Below are 12602 nucleotides of genomic sequence, written 5' to 3' on the forward strand. Positions count from 1 at the left end.
TCTGCAGTTCCACACATTGCATTGGGAATTGTGCATTTGCTAGACCGTCAGCAAAGCACACACCCCATGTGATGCTGGATGAATCCCGTGCATATGAATCCAGGCAGATTACTGGCTGACACAGCTTTACATAATGATTTCTTTCCCTGTAAATGATAAATAAGGATTAACAACTCTCATGGGATGTAAAAGCGGCTTTGCTGAAATTCAAAAAATGTATGGCTATGGAGAAACGGTATAAAAGATGGATTTACATTGCTTGTAATTTGACAGATTGGACAGTGCAGTAGTTGCAGTCTATAATATTTAATATTTGGGTTTGACAATGTTGGTGATTGACCACATACAGATGGCACTCTAGGCTCTTGATGCCCTGTCTGAGACTTCTTAGTACTTAGGCTTCGTTCACATCTACGTTGGGATTCCGTTCATGGGTTCCGACGGACCTTTCCGTCAGGGGAACCTATGAACTGAATCCAAACGGAAACAAATGATTCAATGTTGACAGATCCAGTGAAAATGGTTTCCGTATGTTACAGTTGGGCAAAAGTTCCATCGTTTTGACGGAATCAAAACTGTAGTCAACTGCGCTATTCATTCTGTCAAAACGACGCAACCCTTGCACAACGGGGACAAACTATTTGCACCGGATCCGTCACCTTTGAAATCAATGGTGATGCAAACGAAAACCTACGATTTCCGTTTGGATTCCGTTCATGGGTTCCCCTGACGGAAAGCTCAGATGGAACCCATGAACAGAACCCGACGCAGATGTGAACGAAGCCTTAGTCTTATATTCATTCTTGCTCCACTTTTGGTAAAACTTCACTTGCATATTAGTTAATTGCCCTTACAGCTACTCCTTAAAAGGGTTGTCTTATAAAGACAAACTCTGTCCATATGATCTACTAGGGCACATGAACATCATAGAGGGGCGGTCTCGCAGTTGGGATCCCACTTCATGGGCAAGAACAAATGAACAGAATTTAATGCCACATTCCAGCAGCTGCTGCAAAGAAAATATATAACCAGATGCAGCAGGGGGGAAAGAGAAGCCAGACCTGCGGCATTCAGCTGATCGCCTCCCCGTTTTTCCATTTAGAAAGTTTTCTTCATGAAACGACTCCTTTAATGTAAACCTATTATCCATAAAGCTCGAATTACGGTTGGAGTGATTTAAGTAATAGTGTAGAGCAGTTGGGAAAAAATAAAATTGCCTGCATCTCTCTGAGATGCCATATGCCATATTGAGCATATAAAATAAGGAAACCAGAAACATTGGGTACTTGAGTCTGTCAAAGCACCCAACTCCCATCTACTGTGCTGTACATTGAGTAGTGAGGGCGGGCTGACAGTAACTGGCAGACAGACTAGCCTACATGTTGCTGGCACCCATTTACGTGGTGTCTTAAGGGGTTCCAAAGCTAGTGTATGTTCCCAGAATCAGAAATACCCATCTTTCTGGGGCTCTAAATTAAATTACAGTAATAATAGTGGAATGTGCATCTGGAGTGCTCGTAGTTATTATATTTCCTGCTATGGGTTCTTACATCCTAAGAATACACTTGTATGTGTATTGTCCTTTAGGTTTCTTTTCCATTGCTCATATATTAAAATATATACCACTCAGCCATAATATTAAAACCACCTGTCTAATATTGTGTAGGTCCTCCTCGTATTAACAAAACAGCTCTGACTCTTGGAGGCATAGACTCCACAAGACCTCTGATATCTGATAGTGTTCTGTGATATCTGGCTCCAAAACATTAGCAGCAGATCCTTTATGTCCTGTAAGTTGTGAGGTGGGGCCTCCATGGAACAAACTATACGGGTGATAGAGGCCACTGGCATTAGGGAATATTGTGGCCATATTGGGATGTACTTAGTCTGAATCAATGTTTAGGTAGGCAGTACGTGTCAAAGTAACATCCACATGAATTTTATGACCCAGCAGAACATTGCTCAGGCCATTATACTGCCTACGCCAGCTTGTGTTCTTCCTAAAGTGCATCCTGGTGCCATTTCTTCTCCAGATAAGAGGTGCACATGCACCCATCAATGCACATGATGTAAAAGAAAAGGGGATTCATCAGACCAGATCATCTTCTTCTATTGCTCCATGGTCCAGTTCTGATTATCATGTGCTCAATGTAGGTGCTTTTAGCGGTGGACAGAGCAACCTGACTGGTCTGCGGTTACGCAACCCAAAATGCAACCAGCTGCGATACACTGTGTCTTCTGACTCCTTTTTTATCATAGTCAACATTAACTTCTTTAACCCTTTCACGACCAAGGACGAAAATGCACGTCCTGGTCGGCTGCTAGTTCCCGCTCCAGGACGTGCATTTTCGTCCGCATTTCAAACTGTCACTCTGTGTAAACACAGAGTGACAGACGCGCGCTGACAGCTGTCCTAGACAGTCTCAGTCTTGCTGGACAGAGCACCATCGCCGCTGCTTTCGGCAGTTAACCCTTTAAGTGCGGCGACGGATTGCCGTCGCCGCATTTAAGTGGTTTGAAGCACATCGGCAGCCCCCACTAAGTGATCGTGGGGGCTACCGATGCTTGTCACGGCAATCGGAGGTCAGATAATGACCTCCGGGTTGCCATGTACGGAAGCCTCGGAGGAACAGCCTCCAGCCGGTCCTCCTCTGCTTCCTGTCAATGTGACAGTCACGTCACAATGACAGTTAGAGTACATCACACTACGTGTGTAGTGTAATGTACTCTAGCAGCGATCAAAGCTGCAAGTCTAAGTGTCCCCTAGTGGGACAAGTAAAAAAAGTAAAAAAAAGTAATAAAAATGTTTTCAAAAAAGTGTAAAAATAAAAGTTATAAGTTCTATAAACACAAAATGCTTTTTTTCCTATAATAAGACTTTTATTATAGAAAAAAAATGAACACGTTAAAAAAGTACACATATTTTGTATCACCGCGTTCGTAACGACCCCAACTATAAAACTGCAATGTTATTTTTCCCGCACGATGAACACCCCAAAAAAAATCAATAAAAAACTACGACAGAATTGCAATTTTTTTGGTCACCACCGCTCCCTAAATAAAGAATAAAAAGTGATCAAAAAGTCGCATGTACCTGAAAATAATACCGATAAAAACTTCTATCCGTCCCGCAAAAAACAAGCCCTTAGAGCTTTTTTGACTAAAAAATAAAAAAATGATGGCTCTCACAGAAATTTTTTTTGTTTATAAATAAGTCATTTTATTGTGCAAACGCTAAAAAAAAGGACCAAACCTAAATACATCTGGTATCGCCGTAATCGTACCGACCCGCAGAATAAAGTAAAAATTTAATTTATAGCGTACGGTGAGCGCCGCAAAAAGAAAACCTAAAAAACGGTGTCAGAATTCCTGTTTTTTGCTCAGGATTGCAAAAAAATTGAACAAAAAGTGATAAAAAAAAAAATCGCACGTACCCCAAAATGGTACCAATGAAAACTACAGATTGTCCCGCAACACATAAGCCCTCACAGGGCTCCGGTGGTGAAAAAATAAAAAAGTTCTGGCTTTCAGAATATGGCGATGCAAAATGTGCAGAGTGTTCCAAAAGCGGATAAGATCGGGCGCCATTTATCAGTGCGACACCGGCCACACATCTATGAATTATTATTTATTTACCCCATTATTATACCCTCTTATTATGCCCTGATGTTCTCCGCACAGATTACATATACCCGTAAAAGTCCGAACTATTACAATATACCATTATTTAATTTGCACAGTGCACACCTTAAAAAAATTTAAGAATTGAAACCGCCAAAATCGCTTTTTTTTTTTTTGTCACCTTCGCTCTAAAAAAAAATGTAGTACAACTTTTGAATCACTTTTTATGTACCAAAAAATGGCACCAATAAAAACTGCAGCTCCTCCCGCAAGAAATAAGCCCGCACACCGCTCTATTGATGGAAAAATAAAAAAGTTATGGCTCTTGGAAAGCGGGGAGGGAAAATCTAAAATAAGAAAGCAAAAACTGGATCAGTCCTGAAAGGGTTAATTCATTTCTAATGAAAAAAACGTATGACCACATGTGGGGTATTTCCGTACTCGAGAGAAATTGCTTTATAAAAAATTTTTTTTTTTCCTCCTTTATCCCTTGTGAAAATGAGAAAATGCAACATTTTAGTGGAAAAAAATTTTGATATTAATTTTCGCACCCTAATTCTAATAAACTCTGCAAAAGACCCGTGGGGTGTAAATGCTCACTATACCCCTAGAAAAATTCCTTGAAGGTTTTTCAAAAATGGGGTCACTTTTGGGGGGTTTCCACTGTTTTGGTCCCTCCAGTGCATTGCAAATGCGACATGGCACCGAAAACCATTCCAGCAAAATCATAAATCCAAATGGCGCTCCTTCCCTTCTGAGCCCTGCTGTGGGTCCAAACAGCAGTTTATTACCACATATGGGGTATTGTCGTAATCGGGAGACATTGCTTTACAAATGTTGGGGTGCATTTTTTCGTTATTCCTTGTAAATAATAAAAATGTCTATGTTGTTTCAGAAAAAAAGTACATTTTAATTTTTACAGACTAATTCCAATATATTTCGCGAAAAACCTGTGTGGTCAAAATGCTAACTATACCCCTAGATAAATACCTTAACGGGTCTAGTTTTCGAAATGGGGTCGTTTATGGGGAGTTTCTATCGTTCTGGCAGCTCAAAGCTTCTCCAAATGTACAGTGGGGCCTAAAACATTTTCAAGCAAAATATGAGTCCTGAAAGCCTCCGGGTGCTCCCTTCCTTTGGGGCCGTGCCGTGTGTCCAAACAACGCATTAGGGCCACAATGTGGGTATTTTTGAAAACAGGAGAAAGAGGGTGATAGATTTTGGGGTGTGTTTCTTCATTTTCATGTTCGCTTTACAAAGAAATCGGTCTTCAAACAAATACTTTTATGAAAAAAGTGAATTTTTTTTTTTTTCACCTGATATGCATTAAATTTAGCAAAAAACTGTGTGGTCAAAATACTTACTATACCCCTAAATAAATACCTTATGGGGTCTAGTTTTCTAAATAGGGTCGTTTATGGGGAGTTTCTATCGTTCTGGCAGCTCAAAGCCTCTCCAAATGTACAGTGGGGCCTAAAACATTTTCAAGCAAAATATGAGTCCTGAAAGCCTCCGGGTCCTCCCTCCCTTTCGGGCCCTGTCGTGTGTCCAAGCAATGCATTAGGGTCACAATGGGGGCATTTTTGAAAACAGGAGAAACAGGGTGATAGATTTTGGGGTGTGTTTTTTCATTCTCATGGTCGCTTTACAAAGAAATCGGTCATCAAAGTGATACTTTTATGAAAAAAGTGAAATTATATTTTTTTACGCCTGCTTTGCATGAATTCTTACAAAAAAACTGTGGGGTCAAAAGGGGTGTAGTTTTCAAAAGGGGATCACTTGTGGGGGTTTCCACCATTCTGAGACCTATGAGCCTCTGAAAACCTGGCTTGGTGCAGGAAAACAAAATGTACTTCAAAATGTATAAAATGATTACTAAATTTGTAAGTCTTCCAAATTGCTCAAAAAAAAATTTTTTTTTCTAAAGTGCTGCCAAAATAGAGTAAAGAGATGGAAATATATATTTAATTAAAAAAATTGTGCAGTATGTATGTACATATGTCACATATTGCAGTTAAAAATAGGAAAAAATGATAATTTTTACAAAATTTCTTCAATTTCTCTATTTTTTAATTAATTTCCGCAAATCGTATCAGTCTACTTTTACCACTAAAATAAAGTACAACATGTGACGAAAAAACAATGTCAGAATTACTTAGATATTCAAAACTTTCACAGAGTTATTCTCTGATAACGTCAGACATACCAGATTTGACAAATCTGGCTTGGTCATTAAGGTACAAACATGCCCGGTTATTAAGGGGTTAATGATTCATACTACAGTAGCTCTTCTGTGGAATCAGACCAGACCAGCTGGCCTTCCCTCCCCACTCGCATCAATGTGCCATGGGCGCCCATGACTTGCCGATTCAAAAGTTGTACTTACTTGGACCATTTTTGGTATATACCAATCACTGCATACCGGGAACACCGCAGTCATCACATTAGGTCTCTTTTCTCGTTTAGATTCTTACACTTGCCCATTTTTTCTGCATTCTACACATCAATTTCAAGAACTGACTGTTAACTTGCTGCCTAATATATCCCTTCCCTTGACAGGAGCCATTGTAATGGGATAATCAACGTTACTCACTTCACCTGTCAGTGGTTTTAAAGGGGTGTTTCCAGAATCGCCACTTATCACTTATACACAGGATATCACATGGTTGTGCTAAGCTAACTAGAAAGGCTGGTCATTTAGTGATCTATATATATATATATATATATATATACATATATATATATATATATATATATATATATATATTTATATCGTCATGGAAACTACCACATTCCGAGTTTAAGTCAGTAACCATTCCAATCAGCAAGATTATTTCAGTTACTTACCAGATGCTATCTATGACTTTTCAGGGCCCAGAAAACGTAACTTATATACAGCTCAACTCTGCATTTTGTCTACTACAGTTTTTATTCTTGAGCTATTTGAAAGAACTCCTGAATCAGGCTGGCTTTTATGATACCGGATCTTAAAATATACCGGAAGAGGATGGACTCATTTCGTTTTCCTTTATTTCCGTGTATGGTAACAGAGGAGAATGCATCTTTTCTCTATAAATTTTGACCACACAAAAACTAGCCCCTTTTGTAGCACATTAAAGAAATGTGAGTGAAGGATGTTTTATAATTGGAGTTGGGAGGGCTTTACATAGATTAGTACTCTAAGTTTGAAGAATGATTTTAGATTTGTATTACTTACGTTCCTGAAGGCTATATGGATCGGGGTGTATTGAATAGTCTCGAAATTCAAGTGCATCTTCTCCATAAGGTCGCCTAAATCCTGGCTCTTTAAGGTTGCAAAGTAATGCATGGTCCTCTGCACATAAAAATAATAAGGTTGTGATGGCTAGCATATCCTTCAATTTATATACATTATATAATAAGGATTTTCCTTTAAAACCTACAACCATATTGTATTACAACCATACTATTATATGACAATATAATGGGAAATCAAAACAGAACAAAGCAAAAACATCAAGATTCAAGATCCTTATGTCTAAAAAAAACATGGACTGTTAGATAAAAATTATCCACAGTATCTCATGTTGCTTTCACATGACATTTGGGAGAATTTTTTTTTTTTACATCACATGTTTTTGTTATACATGTTTATTTTATGCCATTTTAGCATAGCATATTAGGAAATTTAGGTTAGGAGCCATACTAGCCCTCCTTCCACATTGTCACGAAAAGCACCCATTGGCAAACAACTGTAAAAAATATATATATTTAGAAAAAAACAACACCATTTTCCTTTGCAATGCTTCACATTCCTGTAGTTTAGAGCAACTATGTTTACTGTCTTATTTGCTTGCCACATCAAATTAAAGTCCCCGGTGACCCACCACCAGTTAAAGGCCTTACAGATACTTGTGAGACAAATACTTATTCCACATAATGAGGACGTCTTGCTTGTTTTCTACACACAATACTCGTGTGTTAAAACTGATAAATGTGTTTAAAGTCATAAATAAAATGATGGAATGTCAGAAGTGTTGCCGTCATATTTTGAATGACTCGAGTCCTCTTTTATGGCACAGATAGCCTGAGGGAATGTCATAATTCATTCAGAATATCAATGAGTTGATACATGAAGGAGATGTGCTTTTCTATACTCCGTAGATACTTCTTGTTCACAGAAGCATACTCATTTTTGGTTTCAATTCTTAATTTTCATATTTGGGACTATATTATTATTTTTTTATTCTTAAAATACAACTAGCCATGGGCGTAACTAGAAATTTAAAGCAAAGTCAGCAATTGTGCCTTTAGCTTGTTAACAGGCAAGGCCGATTTACGTTGGATGGTGCCCTGTGCAGTTTCTTCTTTTGATGCACCCCTCTCCTTATGGTGTATTATATGATTCCCAAAGAATATAATGATATAGTGTACAAATAACACTGCCAAACTGTTGCCTATATAACACTTCCCAATCAAAAAACTTAGAAATAAAGTTGCATCCTGTTGAGCTGCATTTCCACAAGTTTGGGTGCCCCACATGAGATTGGGGGTGCAAGTTTCTGGTGTTAAAGGGGTTATCCAGGAAGTAAACATTTCTTCTTAGCGGAAGTAAACATTTCTTTCTACGTAGCATGTAACCACTGCAGCCAATCAGAGGGCTCAGCAGGGCTTAGCGGCCATATGTTGTATTTCTGGCATTATTCCCTGAGGATAGGCCATCAATTTTTAGGGACTGGAGAACCCCTTTAACTTGCTATCAACATAGTAAAATCTAGGCATTGTGCCTTGTAGGTTACTCACTGTCAGTTTGCATTGGCTATTTTAATAATGTATGTTTCTTTAATGTTGCTTTAAATTGTAATAATAAAAGTTATATTTAAAATTTTTCTATATATGTAGTTGGGAAATGTTTTTTTTTCTTGCCCTTTGGAAAATAATGTATAGAGAGTGGTCCCCTTAGAATCCACTCTGAAGCTGATAATGCAACAGATGCTACCACACAAGCATTTTTTATGCAAAATCTTCTTTTTATTTCAAACCTATGGCCTCATAGTATTTGTATTCCAACTGTGATCTAGTTGTTCCAGTATCCATTTCTCATAATGCTATTCGTATTGCTTATTACCCTGTACTCATCTCTTGATGATATCAATAAATACAAAAAATGACTCATAAAGTCATAGATTTTTCATGGAGAATGATAGCTACTGTATTATGCCTTCCTTTCTTGGTCATTCAGAACCAGAAGAGCAGGTGGTGGCACATACGAATAGACACCACTAACCCTACGCAATGAAAGTGAGTGACACATTCCAGATGTGTGACTGGTCCCCTAAATGCTGCTAAGCAATGGCCGAATGTATTTGGGCCACTGACTGGCAAATAGCACAGACATAAAAGCATTCATTAGAAAATCTTAAAGGAATTGTCCAGTCATAAGAAATTGACGGCCTAATCTCAGGATAGGCTATCAACATCTGATTGCTAGGGGTCCACCTCCGGCACCCCCGCCGATCAACTATTTTGAAGGGGCCGGGGCGCTCATATGGGTGCTGCTTTCCCTTCATTACTGTTACTGCTCGTACTGTGAATCAAACTTGTAGCGGAAGTTCACAGTATTACAGCCTTCTCCCATTCACTTGAATGGGAGAAGGCTGTAATACTGTGAACCGCCGCCATAAGTATACATCGGCGATTCAGAGTACGAACAGATAAGGAATGAAAGGGAAGTACAAGCGTTTCGGCCCCTTTAAAACAGTTAGTCGGCGGAGGTGCTGGTAGTCGGACCCTCACCGATCAGATATTGATGGCCCATCTTGAGGATAGGCCATCAATTTCTTATGACTGGACAATTTCTTTAAGAATTCCTCAATGGATAATTACAAGAGTAAAACTTTTGTTTTGCTGAAGCTTTACAATAGCCCACTGTGCTCTTCACTATTAGTCTAGATTCTTGTTCGTGCAGCTTTCAAATTTTGTTTAAATAATTCTTAGCGATTAAATTATATCTGTAGAAATACATAAAGCCTCCTCAGAAGCTGACAAAAGTTCAAGTGAAAATGGAAAAAGTAACCTGGGAGCTACTGCAATTGAAATGGGAATTTACAACAGAGCTAATTTTAAGGCAACATCTTTGAAAAAGACAATTTATAGCCTGTTCCAGATGGCTGTAACTTTGGTCAGGCAGCCACACATCCTTCCTCATGTCTGGGAGCTGTATCAGCAGGCTCTTGGGATATGAACCAGTTAGGCGGGGGTCTGACTGCTTCTAGAAACCTCAGGTTTTTTATTTCAAAATGACTACTGTGTGCTTGTGTCTAAGCAAACACTTTCAGTATTTTATCTACACATTTCAGGAAGACAAATTATCGTCCACTGTGGAGACATTACGCCCTTGTCTGAAACGGATGATATAAATCTTTCAACCAGATACTATGATTAGGTATTATGGAAACAGTAAATATTACCGATGACTATCAAGTGCTGGACTCACTCCAGGATATATATGTATGATCCTATGGCTTCAAGGTGTAAAAGCCCGTTTGAGAGCCAATGCAACCACTTTCTGCCATAGCGAAAAAGCATTATCCAACAAACGCCTTTATATAGCTCTGGTGGCTTGTAATTGCTATTCTTTAAGATTACATAATACTATTACTTGGGGTGGCAAATTCTCCAGGAAATAAGAGATTGTGAAATGTTACCTTATATGACAGAAATTGTAGTCTGCGCAATAAATTGAAAGGATATTACAAGCAATTGGGAGACCTTTCAGTGTATAACTGTATATGGCCATGATCCAAGATCATTTTCAATATTCCTACTGTCTACAGTTAAACATATGTTTCTAAGAATGCTTGTCTTTGTCCTGTATATTGGACAACTTCCCTCCTTGAGAATACATAAGACTCAACTTCAATGTAGAAGCGGTGCCAACTTACAAAAAATACTAAACAAATAAACCCCCCACAGATGTTTGGACCAAAGAGATTGGATGCTCAGTAAACTCAGTGGTTACTACAGCATTTTAGGGTACAATGCCATTTCCATGGAAAATAGCCCATTCCTTTGTAGTTGATTCCCTTTTGATCTCAGTTTTTAAAGCACATTTATGTTATCACATTGGCAACAGAATGACTCGGTGGTTAGGATAATTGTCATATAGCACTGGTGTTCTCGATTTTTACATCTCCATGGAGTTTGTATGTTCTCCTTATGTTTCTCTGGGTTTCCTTACAGGTACTTTGGTTTTCTCCCACATAAAAAAATAAAATAATTAATATGTAAATGAGAAATGAGATTATGAGCCTGGTTTACGTTATCAATGCGGTTACCTCACCTGAACCTTCCATTGGACAGAGAGCACAATCCATTCCCCATGCTACTCCATATAAACAGCAACATTCTGTATAAGTAGTCTGCCTTCCCAATAAAGGCTGAATGCATACATAGTCTTCACTGAGGTTCTTCCAACACAAATCTTGGTATACATCGGTTTCCTCTGTAGGTTCTGAAAAATAATCAAAAGGTGCACAGACAATAAGAAACGATGTACAAAGGAAGCAGGAATTTCTGAGCACAGATTGGAAAGTCTGAAATCCTAAGAAGGTGTTTCTTAGACCGTACTACAAAGCCTCTGTCACTAAGTTTCATTGACGGGCACAGCACAACCATGTCGGGTGCTGTAACAGAGCCTAATAAAGATTAAAGTAATACCCCAGTCTCCTTCTCCTACTATGGCTTATGTACCTGTATAAATGAGGCAATTACCTGACAGTTTTTTTTTTTACTTCAGGGCAGTCTTAAAAAGAAGAAAGTAGGCAAACGCCAGCCAGGTCCATGGGTGGTGAACTGAACAGATGCTCGGAAACAAAGGGTTGTAGTCCCACATTTAAAATCATAATCTTTTATTCCAGAGATGCAAAAGCAGAAGACATGCTTTAATGCAGACAACAGTTGTTTACGCTTTTCAGGTTACGCTAACCCTTACTCAGAGCTATGAGTAAGGGTGAGAGTAACCAGAAACTTGTAAGCTATTGTCCGCGTCAGTGAAAGTAGAAGTCCCAATTAAGATCCTGACGTAAATTTGGATGTATGACATCTCGATTTACACCAGAATATTTTGCCGATTTCAGTTTACTGAAAAAATCGGGAATTCACCCGGATCAGAGTAAAACATATGTACTTACATTTTTAAATCCCCAACATGCTCTAAATTCTGGGCATATTTTTTTTCTAAACCCTATTTACTTGCACTACACTGTACTTTGTACTGGATTTTCCAAGCAGAATCAGCCATGTGTGAACCAAACCTAATGGAGCACAGATAAAAAGCAGCCAACGTTAGAAAATAAATAGCAGGTAAGCCTCACACACCCATGAGATATTTTTAGATCTCAATTGGAATTCACATAAATGGTTTTTGCGGGACTTATAAGTGGAGTCCTGGTGCTCAAACCACCACTGAACAAATTGTGATGACTTATCCTGCAGATGGGCCATCAATATTTAAGTCTTGGAAAAACTCATCTAAATATTTATCGCTAAAGATCCAATTATCATGTATTTCACTTACGCAGTAGCATTTCCTCTCAGTTCTACATTTTTCTTTAATCACAGAATGATCATTTCAGTTGGCCTCTCTCAGGCTTTTCTGGAAGGATCATTTTGCTTGTTGTAAAAATTGAGCAGTTTAAATAATATTATAAAGATTTCTCATTTATCCATGATACATTGTTGTGATCTACTGTACATCACAAATTCAATCTAAATTTTTAAAATCTTAAGATATTATTAGGGTTTGGCAAAAATTTGAGAAGAAAAATTGCCTATTCCGAACTCAATACTTGGGTATATTTGATGGTGGACATAAATGCGACCCTTAGCCAGGGACAATATTTGTCTATTATGTTTAATAAAATAGTCGTTTCTCTTTTTTTCAGAAATCCTGTAGTGTAACCCAACACATCTTTTTTTCAGCATTAGCACATTAAATAAGC

The 12602-nt window shown here is 38.4% G+C and overlaps 1 protein-coding gene across 2 annotated transcripts in view; it reads right to left on the minus strand.

Annotated features, from left to right (window-relative positions):
* Positions 1-12602, minus strand: part of LTBP1 (latent transforming growth factor beta binding protein 1) — a 380067-nt gene that overhangs the window by 10265 nt on the left and 357200 nt on the right. For both annotated transcript variants that reach the window (XM_075862823.1, XM_075862821.1), the window contains 2 exons: positions 10943-11113; positions 6839-6955 (listed from right to left, as the gene is read on the minus strand). In XM_075862823.1, the coding sequence (XP_075718938.1) occupies positions 6839-6955; positions 10943-11113 (288 nt within the window). The remainder of the gene's footprint in view (positions 1-6838; positions 6956-10942; positions 11114-12602) is intronic.

The sequence above is a fragment of the Rhinoderma darwinii genome, chromosome 4, assembly GCF_050947455.1.
Source record: "Rhinoderma darwinii isolate aRhiDar2 chromosome 4, aRhiDar2.hap1, whole genome shotgun sequence".
Taxonomy (NCBI): Eukaryota; Metazoa; Chordata; class Amphibia; order Anura; family Rhinodermatidae; genus Rhinoderma; species Rhinoderma darwinii.